Here is an 18,023-nt window from a genome sequence, read left to right as displayed (position 1 = left end):
CTGGTCGAGGTAAGTGGCAAGCTAGAGAATGCCATTTATGGAAAAAGTCCTGATGAAAAGTAAGGCTCTTACTGATAAAGAATAGCTTCAAGGTGTTAGACACTAGTCATTAGATAAAACGCAAAAAAATATCCACCTTCCAAGTTGCTCTGGATCCATCTTAGACACTGGAGCAAAAATTACAAACCACCCCCTTGCAAACTCCTCTAGCTCTAAAACACCTGAGATGAAGTAAGTAATGCTCAATATCACATTTTCAAGCACAATGATTGCACCAACTTGGCCAGTGTGTAGGCACCATCCCTTTAGCTAATCCTCTAGGGAATGTTTGAAATGCCTCAGTTTAAGGAAGGCACTGAACTTTCAGTTCTACTTTTGAGTAATTCTATAAAGATTAGGCTAAAATAACCAAGCATCTGCAGAGCTACCATCACCATATCCTGCTCCAGAAGCTATATTTTAAAAGCAAAGATTTGGATACTTAACTCAGGAAAGGTTTCCCACTAAGAACCTTCCTGCAGGCCGATAAGAGCCCAAATCCCAACCCTACCAGGAGTTCCAGCTGAACCGTTCTTGTAAGATAAGGCTCTCAAGTTTCTCATACTCTCAGCCTATTTCTCCCTCACTCACCCCTGTGCTTTGATCCTCTCTAAATGTGCTCATTTTTTATCTATTTCAGAAAGGGATTTTTATATTCAAAGAATTTGGCATACAGCTGTAGTGCAGGGTGACTAACAAGAAACTTTGAAATTCTGTCCCTTACAAATGTAGTACAAATTAAAAAGTCTGTTCAGAAAAAGACTAAAACACATGTCTTGTGTCCCAGACCAATGTCCTTTCCCTTTACTATAAGCTAAAGCTATTTGAAAATATTTCAGTCTTGTAAACAATGATCCATGAAGGCAAATGATAAAATACCAAGCAAAGCAGGTTTTTACTGACTAAGAATATTCAGTCAGTAAAAAGCACTCTGTATACAGCATATATGAAAAACAGACATCTATTATATGTGGATGAAGTATATTGCAGCAGATGTAATAAATCCTCATACATGAATATGTGATTAATTTGTGTGTGACAGCAAACAGTTAATAAAAACCCACATCCCTCTTCAGACTCTACAAATCCACACAAAAAACTTGAACTATGAAAGGAAATCAAAAGGTCAAGAACAACAATACAGAAAGGATCCTTACCCGGAGTAGTATTAAAGTCTAAGATGCGGTGATGAGACTGCAGCAGGTCAGGATTACTGGATGACAGGGTTCCACTGACAGGTAAAGCAGGAGGAATGTGCTTTGTTTGCCTCAGTCCCACAATGCTGTCATCCTGAGATTGGCCAATTCCAATGTCACTGCATGCAGAAAGAAATAAAATCAGGACAGACATTCAGAGCTTGGCTACACTAGAGGGATTCAGTGATGCCTCTATTGCTAAATTTTCGTACTTTCCATTGTTAATACAGCAATTGTTGTTTAGAAGGCAAAGTCTTCTAGACAACAGGACTTGCTTTGTCAACAGTCCACTCAGAGTGACTCAATTTGCTTGCTCACACTGCCAGAAGATCCTCATCATTAAGTTCTGAGGAGTTGCTAGGCTCCTTTTTCAAAAATTATTTTGGCCAAGATATTAATTGAAAAGATGGTACACACCTCATCATTCTTGCACCATCCTATCACCATCCTATCACCCAAACTTTGAGTAATACTGCTGCTTCCAGGTCTGAATTTCATAGATTTTTTTACCCTATCACAGACAGGATTTGCAACAGTATTTGTGATGTTTTTGTAGCCATAGTATACAAGATCTTTCAACAGACAGACAGACAAGAGAGGATCATTTAAGATAATTTAGTTTTCCCACCCTTTATCATTTCTCTAAGTTTCTCTTCACTCAGTGTGACTGAAGCAGTACCAGGTAAGGCTAAGCTAAACAGCCACACTTATGTGATCTAAGTATCCTCTCCAAACTTGACAGCTGTAAATAAAGTATTCTGTGATAAAGGTGAAGGGTTTTGTCCATTAAATTATGTAAGGCAGGGTCCCACAGGAGGTCAGCAGTGCTAGATGGATCGGAGGCATATTATTATATGACATAATATCATCATATTATAGAGGCACTGATTTGCTTATTGTTTTTGAGTTCATAATAAAGTGAAGCAGAACACCAGCCACAAGATGTAGAGCTGGAGACAGTCACTGACCTTCTCTCCAAATACACAGATCAAAACTCTTAATAAAATACTAAAATACTGCTGAAGAGCAGTCATTATAGAAAGTGAAAAGCATTAAAAATGCAGCAAGTATAGGCAATGCCTTTCTAAAAGCCAAGCATGTCTAAATCTGTATCTACGCACTTAAGTAAAACATCATCAACCAGAATTCAGACTTCACTGCAAATGTTACAGCTAAGTCAGTCTAGTAAATTAAATGATGCAACACAAATGACCACTTGTACTTTAATGTTGGGCACTTAAGCCTTTGTCTTTGGGCTCTATCCATCCTCAGAAAATCTAAACAGAAGTAATAAAAGGCTAGATAATTACCCTGATAGCTGTTACAGCACCAATATCCTTTTGTGGATGAAATGTACCAATGAATAACTCTACACAGTACACTCTTGTACTACTTCTTTAAGTGCTATGAATTGAACAGCAGTATGGAAAGCTACAACAGTATCTGAGAACTAAAGACACATTTTTAATTATATGGACACAACTGCTTTTGAGAAGGTAATGTATGGTATCTCTCTATGTTGTGTTTGGGTTTTCTCATAGTTTTGCTCTTAAAAAACAAGATAACTCTGTTTTACCAGAACACTTTCATGAAGTGTAAACCTCAAGCCATGAGAGTGACAGAAACACTCAAGTCCACTGAAAAAAGTTATAGTATTCTCTCTTAATCAGAATATAAGGTGAATCCAAATATTTGTATTTTTGTACTTCCATGTCAAGCATAAAATACTGTGACAAGCAGTGATGACCTATTCAGCACACAGCACCTTTCTATTAAGCCACAAGCAATTAAGTCTTTCACTACAAGCAAAAGAATTGCCAGCAATTGGTACCATGTCTTTCAAGTAGGAATCACTCCACATCAAAAAAAAAATAGAAAGCAAACAAAAACCCCTGCAGTCCTTGTACTTCAAGATGCCTTCTGGTGGTTCTAAACTACTATATAACAGATTCTGTAAGTGTGCCAACAGGTATTTTCTCTAAATTCAAATCAATTGACACGTGAATCTTATAGTAATAGTTTTACTTGCATTATGCATTCCTTTGGCAGTTTGCCAGTTTTATATATCTTATACCTATCCTGTGCATCATGACCAAAGCAGCTTCAGTAAAGTGGATCAACTCTGAAAATGCTAGGTTTAAAAGCAAAAAAGCATTTAAAATTGTGCTCGAGTTCAAGTATTCATATCAGAAATGGAAAATCATTTGCTTTATGCTCAGTCTACTCTTTTTTTTAAAAAACTTAGAATCTGAGTGAGTTCTAACTTAAGCAAACAAGTCCTGAACTCCAGAAATACCAAGGGGGGGGGAAAAAAAAAAAAAAAAAAGAGCAACACTAAAAAACAATCCATGTCCCATGAAAAACTATTGTTAGGTAAAATATTTTATTACTTTAATGAAAGGAGAATGTGGTTTTAAGGAAACAGCATTTCTATTGTTTTTTGTACATCTGCCATGTAGGGAGATAGCACATTAACTGAGAAATAACTTTCCTGCTGAAGGACAAACAGGGTAGAAGGGATAATGAAATGGCAGAAGTATCTGAATGCTTTCTCCCTCAGAACACAAAATCCTGTGCATGCCACTGCAGGGCTGCAGAGAGGAGAGACAGAGAGCCATCTGCTTTGTCTGGGATGCTGCACTATGGACCAGACAGAACTTCACTAGAGGGGGAGGTGGGGATTGTGTTTAATCCTTTCTTGGACCAACTGAGCCTACAGACCACAAAACCACTCTGTGTCAGAAAAGTGAACAAAGAGCTCCAGTGGAGGTTGTACCCGGAACCCTTCAAGAGATGTCTTACAGACAGTGAAGATTTCCCCAGAAGTGCAGACAAAATGGTGCTGTTTGCTCAGTTTGGGAAGTTATTTAAACTTACTGGACTAAACAGCAAGACTGAAGGAAGACATTACCTCCTGCTCAGACTAATTCATCTTTGATACTGATTTAATGTCTCATGAAGCAGACAAGCTCCCTCTAAGAGCGACCTAATCTTAGTTGAAATTGGTTTTGTCCGGGTACATCCTAGAGGCACTGGAGCCTTCTGCAGCCTTCACACTCAAAAAAGGTGGACAGTTTCACCTCTTAAGCCAGCTGAGTCATGAAGTCTTTAAATGCCTACTTTAACTAAGGAGCAAATCAGCTTTTTCACCCCTCTTGATTTTCTTATATGCAAAAGTGAGAATAGGTGAAGTCACCTAATATATGCAACACCAGTAATTAAAAGGAAGAATGAGATTGATGCTTCTACACAACAGGGGAAAGCAGAGCACAAACACTAAAGTCTATAGCTACAGATCTCTGTGCAGAAAAAACAACTGAACATCAACAGGCTTTGCAGACAAGCTGCTATATATAACACATGAAGTACAGCTAGCAAAAAGAAAATAAAATAGGTCAAGTTTTCCTGAATCTTACCTAAAGAGGTCCCTGCATAGAAAAGGTGTAAAAATGAAAGAAAATAAAGGGGAAAAAAAGAAAAATCATCATGAAAATTTTATGCAAATGCCATGAACCACAGTGACCAACGCAGAAAAACAGACCTAACTATGCACAGTTCATCAGAGAAACAAACATGCAAGACCAGTTAAATAAAGGAAAACATGCTAAAGACAAACAACATAAAAAGAGGATTTACAGATTCTCCTCTATTGAAAATTAAATTTAAATTTGAGAAATATCCATTATTTTGATATAATAATTTATATTAATTTAATCATTCTATTACTAACATTCTATATGCAGTGTTTCAGAACAGTTTGTATTTAGTAGGCAATATCTAACATTAGTTAAGCAAACTTTTTTAAAGTAATAGCAGGAAAAAAAATCCTGCATTTTTAGCACAAGTGTCTTTTTTTTTTCAGTTTCCATGGAATAGTTTCTCCGTTAGTGGGACACATGAAAGAAAAATGCAAGAAAACAAACAGATCACACAACTACCCTCTACGATTAATTTTTCCCCCATTGATACCATGTGCATTGGCCAAGAACCAGGTTCCCATAATATCATATAAAATTCACTCTTCTATTGTTGCCAGCAATTCTCAGAACGCTATTTCTAAAATGTGTTCATAGAATAAAGGCTACCAGATAGCATATTTAGCTTTCATTAAAAAAAACCCAAAACCCACAATTCTATCAAGGAACCCAAGTTAAAATTTTAACCTCAGTCTCCCTTACAGCAGTACACAGAAATTCTTATAGACCACTGGAATGTGGGTACATTGAAATCATAGCCTTTGCAAGTAACCTGCTTGCAGAATTATTCTGAAATAATTTCAATTAATGGTCCCCTTAAAAGAAAACAGGAAATGACAAAGTATTTGTGTCATTACTTTATCTATAAGAAACAAAATGCATCCAAATTGGAACTGGAACTGCATTGTTAGTCTATGCTTGTTCAAATATTAAGAACATTTTTTCCTAGCATTTTTTTCATATGTAAAAAAGTATATACACAAACTATAAGTTCATTAGAAATTCTTATAAGCTAATGTGGAGGAAATAAACTCACTTGTATGGTTTCTGAGGCAGAATACTGATTCGAGTCTTGTCAAGTATCTTCTTTAACTTATTTCTTCCTCCAACTGTGTTGGCTTTACTTTTCTTATTTACTTTTTCTAATCCTATTACCTGCTCCACATCAACAGCAAGGTCAGGGATGGAATAACGACTCGCCTTTTTAATATCACCAATTTTAGGCAGGTGGGGAGCACCATTTCTCTTTTCTTCTGACAACCGTGTTAAGAGTTCTTTAAAAACTGCACAAGAGAGGAAAAGGGAAGGAAGAAAAAGGACAAAAATGTAAAAGAAAGCTCTGTGCACCAGATCAGTTTAATAATTTAAAAAAATATATTAGGATATTCTGTCAATTCCAGCATTAAGTTAATTTAGGTTTAAGACTTGAAAAGCATTTTTGCTTTTAAAAATGAGATTCATTTTCTGTAGTATGAATCAGAAAAAGTCAATTGGCCCAGCCTAGAAGAGAAATACACAGGTACCCACATGGTTACATGGATGGTATCAAGAGAAGGAATTTTACTTTTCAGCCTAAGGATAAATGGTTCTGCAGAATTGCAGCACGTATAAAAAGAGCACATTAGACAAAAGTGAGATAGGAAAAATGCAAATGAGAGGGAACGTTTAAACAGAGAGGAAGCAACAAAAGCTTTCAGATGGACAAGAAGTTACTATCAACAGGATCAAAAACATCAGAAGGGAAACAGCAACAAAGTCATAAGGAAAATAAAGCAGGAGACTACTGAGACACCTTGGATGTTTGACAGGGCTGTTGTATCCATCTGCCAGAAATACCAAAAAGCCATTCATTTTCTCTCAGTTCCCTAAGGAAGAGTCATTTCTGAAGCAGAAATAGCTAATAAATTTGTAAGTTAGTTCCACTGCAACTTTGAGCCTTAAAAAAAAAAAAAATCTGATATACTTACATAAATCAAACAAAACTGAACTGGAGAGTAAGTCATGTATTCTGAGTGTTAAAGGAACTCTCCATACAAAAATAGAAAAAATCTTCTGATGAGTTCATTTGCAATAATAAATGAAAAGTGATAATTAAAACTAAGGAACTGTAGAAATAAATATAGGAACAAGGGCAACTAACTACAGATGAGTGTTAGGGGCTATGTTTTACTGTTACTTATTAATTTTGTCCTTAATATTCTCTAATATCTAGAGGTACAACAAATTGCCAAGATACCTCAAAAGCTTGAAATAAGACACAAAAGTGGAGAAGAGTAATCCCAACAATAACTATTCTGTTCAATAGGACTTGGAGGCTGGAGAGAGAAATTAGGTACAGATAACAAGATGCTGCTGAAAAGAGGAAACTCTCCTTTTGGGATTTGTGGAGGAGGAATTCTTCATGCAATACACAGAAAAGAACTGCTCTGGGACTGTACTGTAATCTGATTTCAGTACTGGCAGTGGAGCCATGAGATAGAAAAAAATAGAAAAACACATCTTCTGAAGAACAGAAGAAATCAGGTTTAATCTTTAACATAGTAAAGCAATACATGAGATTCAAACACCCCGTGTGAGAAGGATGGTTACAGAATTTATACACAGATAGACAAGAACATCTGGCTAAATAAGCATATGCAGATATGTTAGGAAATGTCTTAATTATTAGAAAAAACTGGAATATTAGAATCTTTACTGCAAAGCAAAATTTAAAAAAAAAAATCATCTCCAGAAAACAGATCAATGACTTTTGGAGATAACCTAGGCAAACTGTATCTTCATTTAGTGCAATGACATGCTGTGGTAATATTCTGCCCTACTTGCTTGTGATGAAGAACCTGATCCTGAAAGAGACACTCAAGGAACACATCATGAAATTGTCTAAGTAATCCCAAGTATCCAATGGTAAAAAATTCAAACCAAAACTCCAATCTATTAATTACTTATGATGCTAACTGAGGTCCTGAGCTGCTTGAGGACTCTTCCATGAGTACTTTAGTACTTGTTAAAGAGAAATATGTAGAGAACAAAGACAAAGGGTACCAAGAATACTTTCACCTAGATGACAGTAAAGGTTGTAATAGCCTTGAGCTTGTTACATTCAGAGTGGGCTGAAAAAGCATGAGTAAATTCAGCAGACAGAATAAGACCACTGATCAGATGAAATGCCTGAAGAGACTTCTTTCTTGAGAGAGAACCAAACATGATATATACAAGCAAGTTTTTTAAGTTTGAGCTACATGGTCACAATAGCTCCTCTTAATCCAGAAACATATACTTGTGAGAGGAAAGTCACTTCATGTAAATCCCTACTCATAAATTTTTCTTTGCAATTATGATCCAAAGTATTTTAGGACCTTCATGTTCCCTCTTTCTATTCTCTCCAGTACAAAAGAGTTTGAAACAAACTATTTTAAACTATTAAAAATAATTTAGGTCACTATCAAAACTAGAATGAACAATGCAGACAAACTTACCAAATAAATTGGTTTTCACAGTGATAGACAGGTGAGTGTTATTTCTAAGGATTTCCATGGCTTTTGTCAACTGAATGTTTTCAAAGTTTTGACCATTGACTTCCAATATCTAAAAGTCAAACAAGTTTGGAAAATGTTCATATAGTGAAGAGAAAGGAAACAAAAAAAAAAGAAAAAATGGGGGAGGGGCAATGGAGGGACACATTTTAAAATTACATACCTGGTCTCCACGTTTCAAGCCTGCTTCTGTAGCTTTGCTTCCAAAATCTACACTGTCAACAAAGATTCCAAATCCCTTTTCTGACCCTCCCAGCAAGATAAAAGGCAAAGGGGCTTCTCGAGATGGCTTTGTTAGGGTTATCAATCTTCGTTTAGCTTTAGCAGCACAAGCAATATTTAACAGCCTTAAATGTCCACCCATTTTCTATAAGAGAAATGCACAGTAAGTTATATATAACAACATCCTAGCTATTCCCTGTTATCCCAAGTTGTCAGAAAAAACCCCACACTCTTACCTCCCTCTCCAAATTGTTCTCAAATTCCTCCAGAAATCGAGTCATAGCAGGATCTCCTTCAAAATCATTGAAGTGATTGTTCACCCACAACAATACTACCCGTGTAACCTGAAAATTCATCAATATTATAAATATTTTGCTGGAATACTGAGAACAACACAAGTCCTTTAAAAACACTGGTGATTAAAGGCCCTGTAAATTTGGAACATTGGAATCTTAAATAATATATATACATACATCCAAATCAAAGTTCACTAATATGAAATTATTCATCGGGAGAATACAAAAAATTAAGTATTAAAATTGTTTGCACTTGTGTAAGCAATTGTATGCTGTTTTTCATAATGAATACTACGAGTCAGAAAACACTGGCTGTATAAAATTTGATTAAGTAGGGAACAGTGCACATAGGGAGAAGGCAACAAGGTAGATCCATTTCTGACTTATAACAATTTCCTGTTCATGTACATTTCCAAATCTGCTTAGCTCTCCAAGCACACGATCACGAAGCTTACGACACTGCTTAATATTGGCCCTTGAATCTCCTAAGTCTTTAGATGTGCCACCATTAACTTCATTTGGCATTTACCTCCGTAAAAGAGCTACTGTATGTTTAGAGAGGCAGGAAAAACATGATATTGCAAGAAGCAGGAAAGAGGTTTTAACAGCAAAACCAGCAATTCCTCTCCCTAGAGTCAAACTTTCCTTTTTTATTTATTTTCCTTATTTATTTTTATTCCTCCTTTTTTCCCTCTACCAGTTACTCCCCCCCAAGCAATTATGATGATCAAGCTGGAAAGAATCTTAGCTGGTATTTTACAGTTTCTTAGGAAAAAATCTAAAGGAATTCTAATGAAGGTAAAGCCACAAAATAAGAACTGCATTTTTTAAAACTATATGCTTTTACTATAATATTCTCTCTTTTAGTATGCGATTTGACCTGGAACATCAGCAGCACTTGCCTGACAAATCAAAACTCTTTTGGTGTCTTGAATTAATATTGATTCATGCTATTTTTAAAAAATTGCTGAATCCAAAGAGTTGTACCACTCAATGCAACCTCTAAAAATACAGCTGCACTTCTTTTATGCTGGGAAAGTAAATCAGTAGGGATAAATCTCTAAACATTTCAAAATATAGAGCTTAAGAACAAAGTCTCATACAAATTTTAATCAGCTAAGGCTAACAACCCCTGTCCATTCTTTGTGTTCCAAACCTCTGCAGCCTCATGTGCTAAAGGTCTGACACCAGGCATGCAAGACCAATCCCTGCCACCCTCAAAGTTTCTAAACAGTTTTCCTTTTATGCCAGAAAGGAAGCTAATTCAGAAGAACTGCTGAAATTAATGACCAAACTACACAAGCACTTCAGAACTCCTCAAGTTTAGATTCTAACTGAAGGCAACTGCCCAGCTCTATATGCTGCAGCTCCCAGCCACAGGAAAATACTTGAGATTTCTGTACCTTTGAAATTAAAGATGAACTTCATTCCATTAAACAGCTTTGATATTTTTCATTACTGTGGATGACAGTGGGAGATTCAGACAATGTCTGGTTGAATTTAGGGTAATTGCAGATTATTAAAATTGTCTGGGAAGTTGCAAGCTCTACCACGCAATATATTTTAAACTACCACAGTGACAGCTTCATTGTCAATGCTGCTTTTAAAGGTGGGAGTTACTCATCTACACCCAAAGGACACTGAGCTGAATGCTGACTTCCAGAGGAATGCCATTACTTGTGTCACAAATCAGGAACAGAAGATGAAAAGAGGATTAAAGCTGTAAAATCAAGAAACCTGCTGCAGGGCAAAATCATCACTACGGCTGGATGTCGAGTGTCTCACTCTGAATACTCCTGAGTACTGATCATCCCCAGGAAGTCTTATTCTCCCCCTCCACTCCCCTTACTGCCTATCAGCACTCAGTACAAAAGAGCCAAAATCTTCCAGATTCCTTATTACCTACTTGCTTATCTCCACTTGTCCCAAGATGTTCTCTGCCTCTTGCCTTTCTGTGAGTGCTACTGGAGGTCAGAAAAGGTTGGTTATTGAGGCAGCAGAACAAAGACCTGTTCTGCATTCAGACTGATACAAGCAACTGTGCTGGCTAATGCTTTTAGAGGCTGAAGGGGTTGTCCATTGGAGGACAAGCAACATAACTTTAAAGATGAACTCCAATATTATAGCTCTGAACAGTACTAGCTGCAAAGCCCACCCTCTGTCAAATATAAGATCCTTCCTTCAAGGCACAGCTATACTACCATTTCTGGAAACAATACCCAGATTCAAATAAAAGCCAAAAACCAAATTTCACTTTCACTGTACTAATATAATTCCCATGGTTTCAAATTTACAAAAAGAAAAGGACATCCGGAAACTTCTAGATTTTTTTTTTTTTTACATAACAATAAGTTGCATACAAGAGAAAATAAAGCAATACACTTTGAAGCACAATAAAACCTCAATGGACAGTGTGCTAAAACTGGATGTGCCTTATTCTTCCATCATGGAAATTTCATTTAGGGAAGAAGATATTTGATTGCTTTCTTGCATTTGGGTCAGGCTTGGTATGTTTGGTTTTTGTTTTTGTTTTTTTAAGCTACATAAAGCACAACAGATTCCTAACAATGCATGAATTTTCTATACTCTTTTTCAAAAATCACATTTGCCAAATTGAATTAACTAGCATTACATACAGAAAACACAGAACTTAGTTATATGCTCAGACTTGGAGATAAAATAAAATTCTACTGAATTACATTAAATAAAAATACTTCCTATTGGAAAAAATTTATCCTGTACATCTGCAAGCAACTAAGTAGTAAAAACACAGCAAGGTAAAACATGGGTAATTTACCTTGCATGAACACAGTAATATTTCAATAAAATAAGGAAAAAAAATGTTCTTCATTTTTTAGCTATATATTCTGCCATTCAAATATGTCACCAGCTGTTTGTGTCTTATTCAATTGAGTCATTCTCTCTAAAGCATATTTTATTCTTATTAGCTTATATTTCAATGCAAATGGTAACAGTATATGATTCAGGAGATTTTCACCTTATCCCTGAGGCTGGGGTCATTAAACCACTCCAACAACTTCTTGCCCACTTCCATTGGGCTGGAAAGAAAGGTCCTATATGTCAACAGGAAGTCTTCTATAAATGTTGGGTCTACCACAGAGTGCTCTTCCACCAAATGCATTGTTAACCTTTCAGCTGTTCCCTATTGAAAACAAATAGTTGAAAAGAATCATAGTTATTACCACATTTTCAACACAAGCAAGTTTCTTTTTCTTGTAACATACTGAAGACTCATCACACTAGAAAGAATACTGCCATCCATTAACTGGTGAGCTAAGCAAACATAACAGCTTGACCACTGTGGAAAGTAAATAAAAAATGGAATTAATCTCTACAGAAATCACTTAGCTGTCAACATACACAATTATAAAAAAAAAAATCTAGAAATATTAAAAGTCTGCTTTCAGATATTTACTTCTACTATATCTCTCAACTCATCATAACTAGGCAAGTTAAGAGGTTTACAGAACACAGACTTTTGCAAGAGACTCTTTTCCTTTTACCTTGATGACAATGTGACCTTTTCTTGTTCCAGTGCGGTCAAGCTCCCTGTGCTCCTTCACCATCACAATCTCCCCTTCCTCTTCTACCTTCTGCATGTTCTTTTCCACTTGATTGAGGATGCGGCAATAATCTTGCTGGGCTATACAAACAAACTGGAAAGAAACATCGCACGCCAGTATTAAAAGGTAAAATCTTCAGAAAAGCATTTAGACTTAAGGTGCAAGTACTCTATCAACAGACAAGATAAAGTAGCTTATCAACCTGCAGTGAGCCAAGTTTGTCTTTCCCACAGGTCAGCTGTTGCAAGCAGATGAACAGACAGGCACAGTACTGCCTCTACAGTCCTGCAGCTAGAGGAGACCAAGATCCATCAGAGCAGTATGATTTAGTATTCTCGGCCATTTTCCTTCAGCTGCTCTGACCTCCCCACTGCTGGAGATGAAGCCCAGTATCATAGCCAGTCATTTTTTTCTTACATGAAAGCTTTTTTGTGGTGTTCAGAAGGATTAAGTGAAAACCTAGCTTTTATTTTTGGGCCTATTGTTTTGGTAAATAATCTTCATTTGTTATAGCTATTTTATTGAAGTAAATGATTAAGAAAAGTAACATTTATTCAATTAATGAGTGCAGGCACAAAGAAAGAAATTACTTCTGGCTTAAAGCATACAGCAGGAAAATGCCTTTCTACAGTCATGAGTTCAGCCAAGAATAAGTGCAAGAATAAATACCTTAGGAATAATACCTAATATCTACACTACGTAAATATAATTAAGACTAACCACAACAAATTAGAAAATGACTACATTGTACACAAATTGTTATACACTTGTCTCTTTTGGGGAGCAAGTTTAAACTGCCTTATTATAAGAATTTGGCTATTTAACTGAGAGGAGCAGTGTTTCTTCTGATTGAAAAGTTGTTAAATCCTCATGTACCTACTTAGGACAAGGGCACAAGAATCAGACACAGTATTCTCTCTTTAAATTCATTTACACACCATTTCTTTTTTCCAGCAGCTAGTAGTAGCTGAAACAGAAGTCCCACAGTTTGGGTTTGCTGAAAACCTTACCCTAACATGGAACCATTTAGGCACATTTTGGGAGTTAGATGGCCAAGCTAAACCAGGTGATTCTATCAATACACATTTACACATCCCTTTCAAAGGTCATCTACTTAAAGCAAATTAGCCATCAGAACCAAGCAAATTGTTTAATTCACTCATGGCTGCGCTATTATTTTCTGGATGTGAATAAGCAAATAGCAACCACATAACCAGATTCAGGCAGTATTTCTATGCTATGAAAAGCCTTCTTTACATCTGACTGCTTATATTACAGCAAACATCAAGGCTTTTTCCCTGAAATGTCAGATCAGCCAAAATTAGATCTTTCACTCGAACTATGGAAAAAAAAGTCTGTATTACTCTGATATTCAGTAGCTCAGTTGAGTAAGGATGAAGGGCTATTAGCTGCAGAAATAAAGGTGTCTGTTACAGCTAATGGACCTTGAGATCCTACTAAGGAACACTGGAAGCAATAGATGTATGGAAGAGGCTGGTGGCCCTCACATTCTGGAAAAAGCATCTTTATCCAAAATGATCCCTTACCGAGATAAAAATAACTCCATTTCCCATACTGTGGGTATGCAGGAACCATACTGCCCAACTACTGTCAGGGTTACCCACTGTAGATTTTACATCTATTCAGTTTAAAATAAAACTGGGTCTCATTATTGAGTTGCACTACACCTATCTGGGTGTGAATTTGCATGTACTAGACACTCTACCTGGCAGTCATCCACTTTGGTTCTCATCACACCTTTCATGTATTCCTTTTCCATGGTGGGGGAAACACCAAAACTGTTCCCCATGCACAGTATTTCTGTTCTTCCATCAGGGTATGTCACTTCCACAGAGCCATTCAAAATGACTGACCAGGAATCCAGCTACAAATCAAACATTGCAGGACACATGAAGACCAAATCACTTGTAGTATCATACTTTATAAATACAACTCTCAAAATTGTTCTAGAGCAAAACTTATTTTTTAGCACCCATTATAAAATTTAGCTCATTTTTATTAAACGTGCAGCTATTTTCAGCTCAAGAAAACTGGGATCTTAAGTTTATCTTTATTATTAAGAGATAATACAATAAAAAAAAAGAAAGGAAGTTTTAAAACAGCACTTGAGCACTGAAATGAACTCCCCACATGAGCTCAAATAGGCAGGAAGCATTTTGTACAGTACAGAGAATGCTTTCTTTTGTTTTTATTGCTTAAGAAATGCGTGAGTACTTAAACAAAAGCTTTCAGAAAATCCAGGACAAAGAGGTCTGATTCACCTGAATGTTGCCTTTTTTCTTTTTTTTTTCTTTTAAGTAACAAAAGAGGACCTTAACCATGTGGAATCTGGGATGTTTGGTGTAATAGGAGAGTCAAAAGCAACTTCTACTGACCTCTTCCCCATCGTTTAGTACAATAGTTCCTGCTCTCTCCACAACTGCAAACACCATTACAGCACAGAGTTCTCTCCTCACTGACATTGTCATGTTGGCAAAAGCAGGCAATTGATGCATGAATTCCAGTAGTTGTTCTGAAGGAGAAAAAGCCCACTGAGTCGTGCATGTCAAAACAACAAAGCACAGTAAAGACAGTTCTTCAGCAAGATGCCTGAGGCTGCTTAAGTAAAAATGCTGCACAATCGTTTCTGTATACTAATAAATCATGTACAGTGGCCTGTTTTAATTACTGGGTATTTTGTCTGGCTGGTCATATCATCAATAGAAACACTGCAAAGTAAAAGTCAGCATAATGGAAGAATTGTAATGTAACCAACAGCTCTAAATAAAACCAATATTTTTAATACTCCAGTCTGGGTAATAATTTCACTGTGACTAGAACAGGACTATATAAAACCCAGCAAGACAAATTTCACAAAACTGAGCAAGTTGTTTGGTAAAGTCACCCCCTCCTAGGCTAGGCTTAACAGTAAATTGTACTTGATCACTGCCTGGTGGTTTCATAAGGCTCTTCTCAGATGGAACAGACAGGATTAATACCTTAAAGGGAATTAGTGCTGTTCTGTCTTCTACATGCACTTGAGTTGCACTTGTGCTCAACAGTGAATTTCCTGTATTTTCATTTTTATACTGTTCATAACCACAGAACTCAATTTTAGCAGCCCTGCCAAGTGATTATATGCCCTAAAAATGTTTTTGCATCCAGTTTGATCTAAAATGTCTACTGAAAGAGTTCATTAAGACCCCATCTTTTCCCTAATTTTTTATTTACTCTGAATCACAGAAAGGTTGTGGTTAAAAGGGACTTCCAGAAGTCATCTGGTCAAACCTGCTTGCTCAAGTAAAGCCACCTACAGCCAGTTGCCCAGGAACACATCCAAACATCTTTTGAACATCTTCAAGGAAGAATATTAACACCTCTCTGGACAACCTCTCCCAGTGCTCAGTCACAAAAAAAAAAAAAAAAAAAAATTTCCTAGTGCTCGGATGGAGCCTCCTGTGTTTTAGTTTGTGCCCTTTGTCATCTAGTTGGGCACCACAGTGAAGACTCCATCATCTTTACACCCTCACCAGAGGGTATTCATATACATTAATGAGATCCCCTGAATCTTTCCCAGGCTGAACAGCTCCAAGCTCTTTAAGACCTTCCTTGCATAAGAGATGCTCTAGTCTCTTAATCATCAGATAATCAACCTTAATCATCATTTAGTCATGCTTCAATAAAAGAAAAATATCTCACGCAATGAAACAGATTAGATTAAATTTTGGATTCTAGTTCTGCTTTGCTTTCAATGTGTTTACTTCTACGATAACATAACAAATTAGTTTGATTAGATGCACATTTATGTTAAGGTTTTAAAGGCGCCAATGTTTGCAACAAATGTCAAGTCACAATGTTACAACTGACAATTTCAAATATACTGTGAGAAGCAGCTTTGGCATTAATGTCACCTTTGCCAAGACTCTGGTTTCCAGTTTTCAACAACGTTCCCTTCATAAACCTGTTCTGATATCAAATGGAAGCTGAAGCCTGAGATAAAAAGGGGCAGCAAGTAACAGGTTTCACCCATATATTTTCCTCTTCTTTGGTTGTACTTGTTCACATTATATATATAGATACTTATGTATAAAAACAATAATAATAAACACTAAACTCACCAACTACAAAGGCCTAGGCTAAAATAAACCCACAAGCTCAAAAAGTAAGTTTTTGGAGGCAAAGAAAATGTTTGATAATATTTTACGACAATGCAATACTTACCAATGTCATCATCTGTCCTGTCTATTGGGTCTTTTTCCAAGCAGTCTCTAACAATATCCCTGCTCATCAAAGGATCTGATGCCCTTTCAATGTCTTCTTCATCATCATCATCCTCAGAATCCACTGCTGTCTCTGGCAATCCACTGAGATCCATATCACCAGCCTCACTTTCTGTAGCCTAATAAACATTTAAAAGACATTCAAATGCATTCTTTACTGCTGCAGTTTTCTGGTTAAATGTACAGAGATGAATTCTATCATCTAGCAGACCACTCAAATTTATTCAATATTTTTATATTGCCTTTTTTTATGTATCTTTTCAAAACAACTAACAATTGATCAATTAAAACACACTGTGTTTAAATAGAATTGTTAATATTTGTTTCAAACACGTACAAACGATTCAACAGACATTATTTAATCTGTGGGTCTTGGGGAGATTGAACGCTGTTACATTTCAAGCAACAATGTCTTGGACTGTTAGCTGAATATAATTTTCTTCAATAAACAGTTCATTTGACAATTTCTGTGCTCACCTCAAATTTACATTTTCAGACACTTAGGAAAGTAATGTAATTTTAAACAGGTAGTTCAAATAAGAAATAAGAACAGCATCAAATAAATAAGAACAGCATCAAAATGCTACAGGAATTTTGCTATCTCTCAGTCACCTAGGATCGTATTTTTCTTTTACAGTTCCAGTCGAACTTAGTTAAATATGGCTTTTGTTTGCTGATAAACTGCCTAAAAATTTACAGATGCAGAAAAAAACCACAGTCATTGCTTAAACACCACAGATGGACTACCCAGAATATTTGTCAAACTTAACCTCCTTTAAATTGCATTAAAATGAATGAAAACATAGTCTAGATATAGCTTGAGGTGGTCATTGGTATAGCACCTAAAGGTAAATATATTTTAATTATTCAATTTGAAGACTGAATACTTTAATAAATCCCACAAACATTTGTCCGTCATGGCTGATATGGCTGCTTTTTCTCAGAACCTGATTTAATACCACAGCAGCTGCCAAGGCTCAGCTATGATGATTTTTAAGGAAATGCAGGCTTCTAATGAGCAAGTTTTAAGCCATGGCCTGAGAAATCCAGTTTCACAGGCCTTAAAGAGATGTTTTGTTTCTGAGACTCGAAGCACACAATGCATTCACGTCTCCTTTTAAAATAATACATGGGACAGACATGCCTACTAAAGCTTGTTTCATCTGTCTATCTCAGACTGGTAAAAAAGACAACACACAAAACTAGGTCACTCTCTGAACACAGAGAAGGTAAGAGAAATTGCACTGGCAATTTTGTAGAATCATCTCCCCTGTTCCTGCCTCTCTATCTGTGGCTGACATCTGTTATTTTAATGCCACTACATACAGCCACCTCATGAACAGCAGCATATGGCTGGAGATGGATCAGGGGGCAGCTAGTGAGAGTCTTAAATGCTT

General features: G+C 36.4%; 1 protein-coding gene across 2 annotated transcripts in view; it reads right to left on the bottom strand.

Moving 5' to 3' along the window:
* RAPGEF2 (Rap guanine nucleotide exchange factor 2) overlaps positions 1-18,023 on the bottom strand; it is a 181,702-nt gene that overhangs the window by 19,115 nt on the left and 144,564 nt on the right. For both annotated transcript variants that reach the window (XM_062492880.1, XM_062492881.1), the window contains 10 exons: positions 16,568-16,745; positions 14,743-14,879; positions 14,073-14,231; positions 12,287-12,439; positions 11,761-11,925; positions 8,703-8,810; positions 8,408-8,611; positions 8,188-8,296; positions 5,748-5,994; positions 1,197-1,354 (listed from right to left, as the gene is read on the bottom strand). In XM_062492880.1, the coding sequence (XP_062348864.1) occupies positions 1,197-1,354; positions 5,748-5,994; positions 8,188-8,296; positions 8,408-8,611; positions 8,703-8,810; positions 11,761-11,925; positions 12,287-12,439; positions 14,073-14,231; positions 14,743-14,879; positions 16,568-16,745 (1,618 nt within the window). The remainder of the gene's footprint in view (positions 1-1,196; positions 1,355-5,747; positions 5,995-8,187; positions 8,297-8,407; positions 8,612-8,702; positions 8,811-11,760; positions 11,926-12,286; positions 12,440-14,072; positions 14,232-14,742; positions 14,880-16,567; positions 16,746-18,023) is intronic.

This window comes from Cinclus cinclus, chromosome 5 (assembly GCF_963662255.1).
Source record: "Cinclus cinclus chromosome 5, bCinCin1.1, whole genome shotgun sequence".
Lineage (NCBI taxonomy): Eukaryota > Metazoa > Chordata > Aves > Passeriformes > Cinclidae > Cinclus > Cinclus cinclus.
Note: the sequence above shows the minus strand (reverse complement) of the source record. Positions and strands in the feature narration are given on the sequence as shown.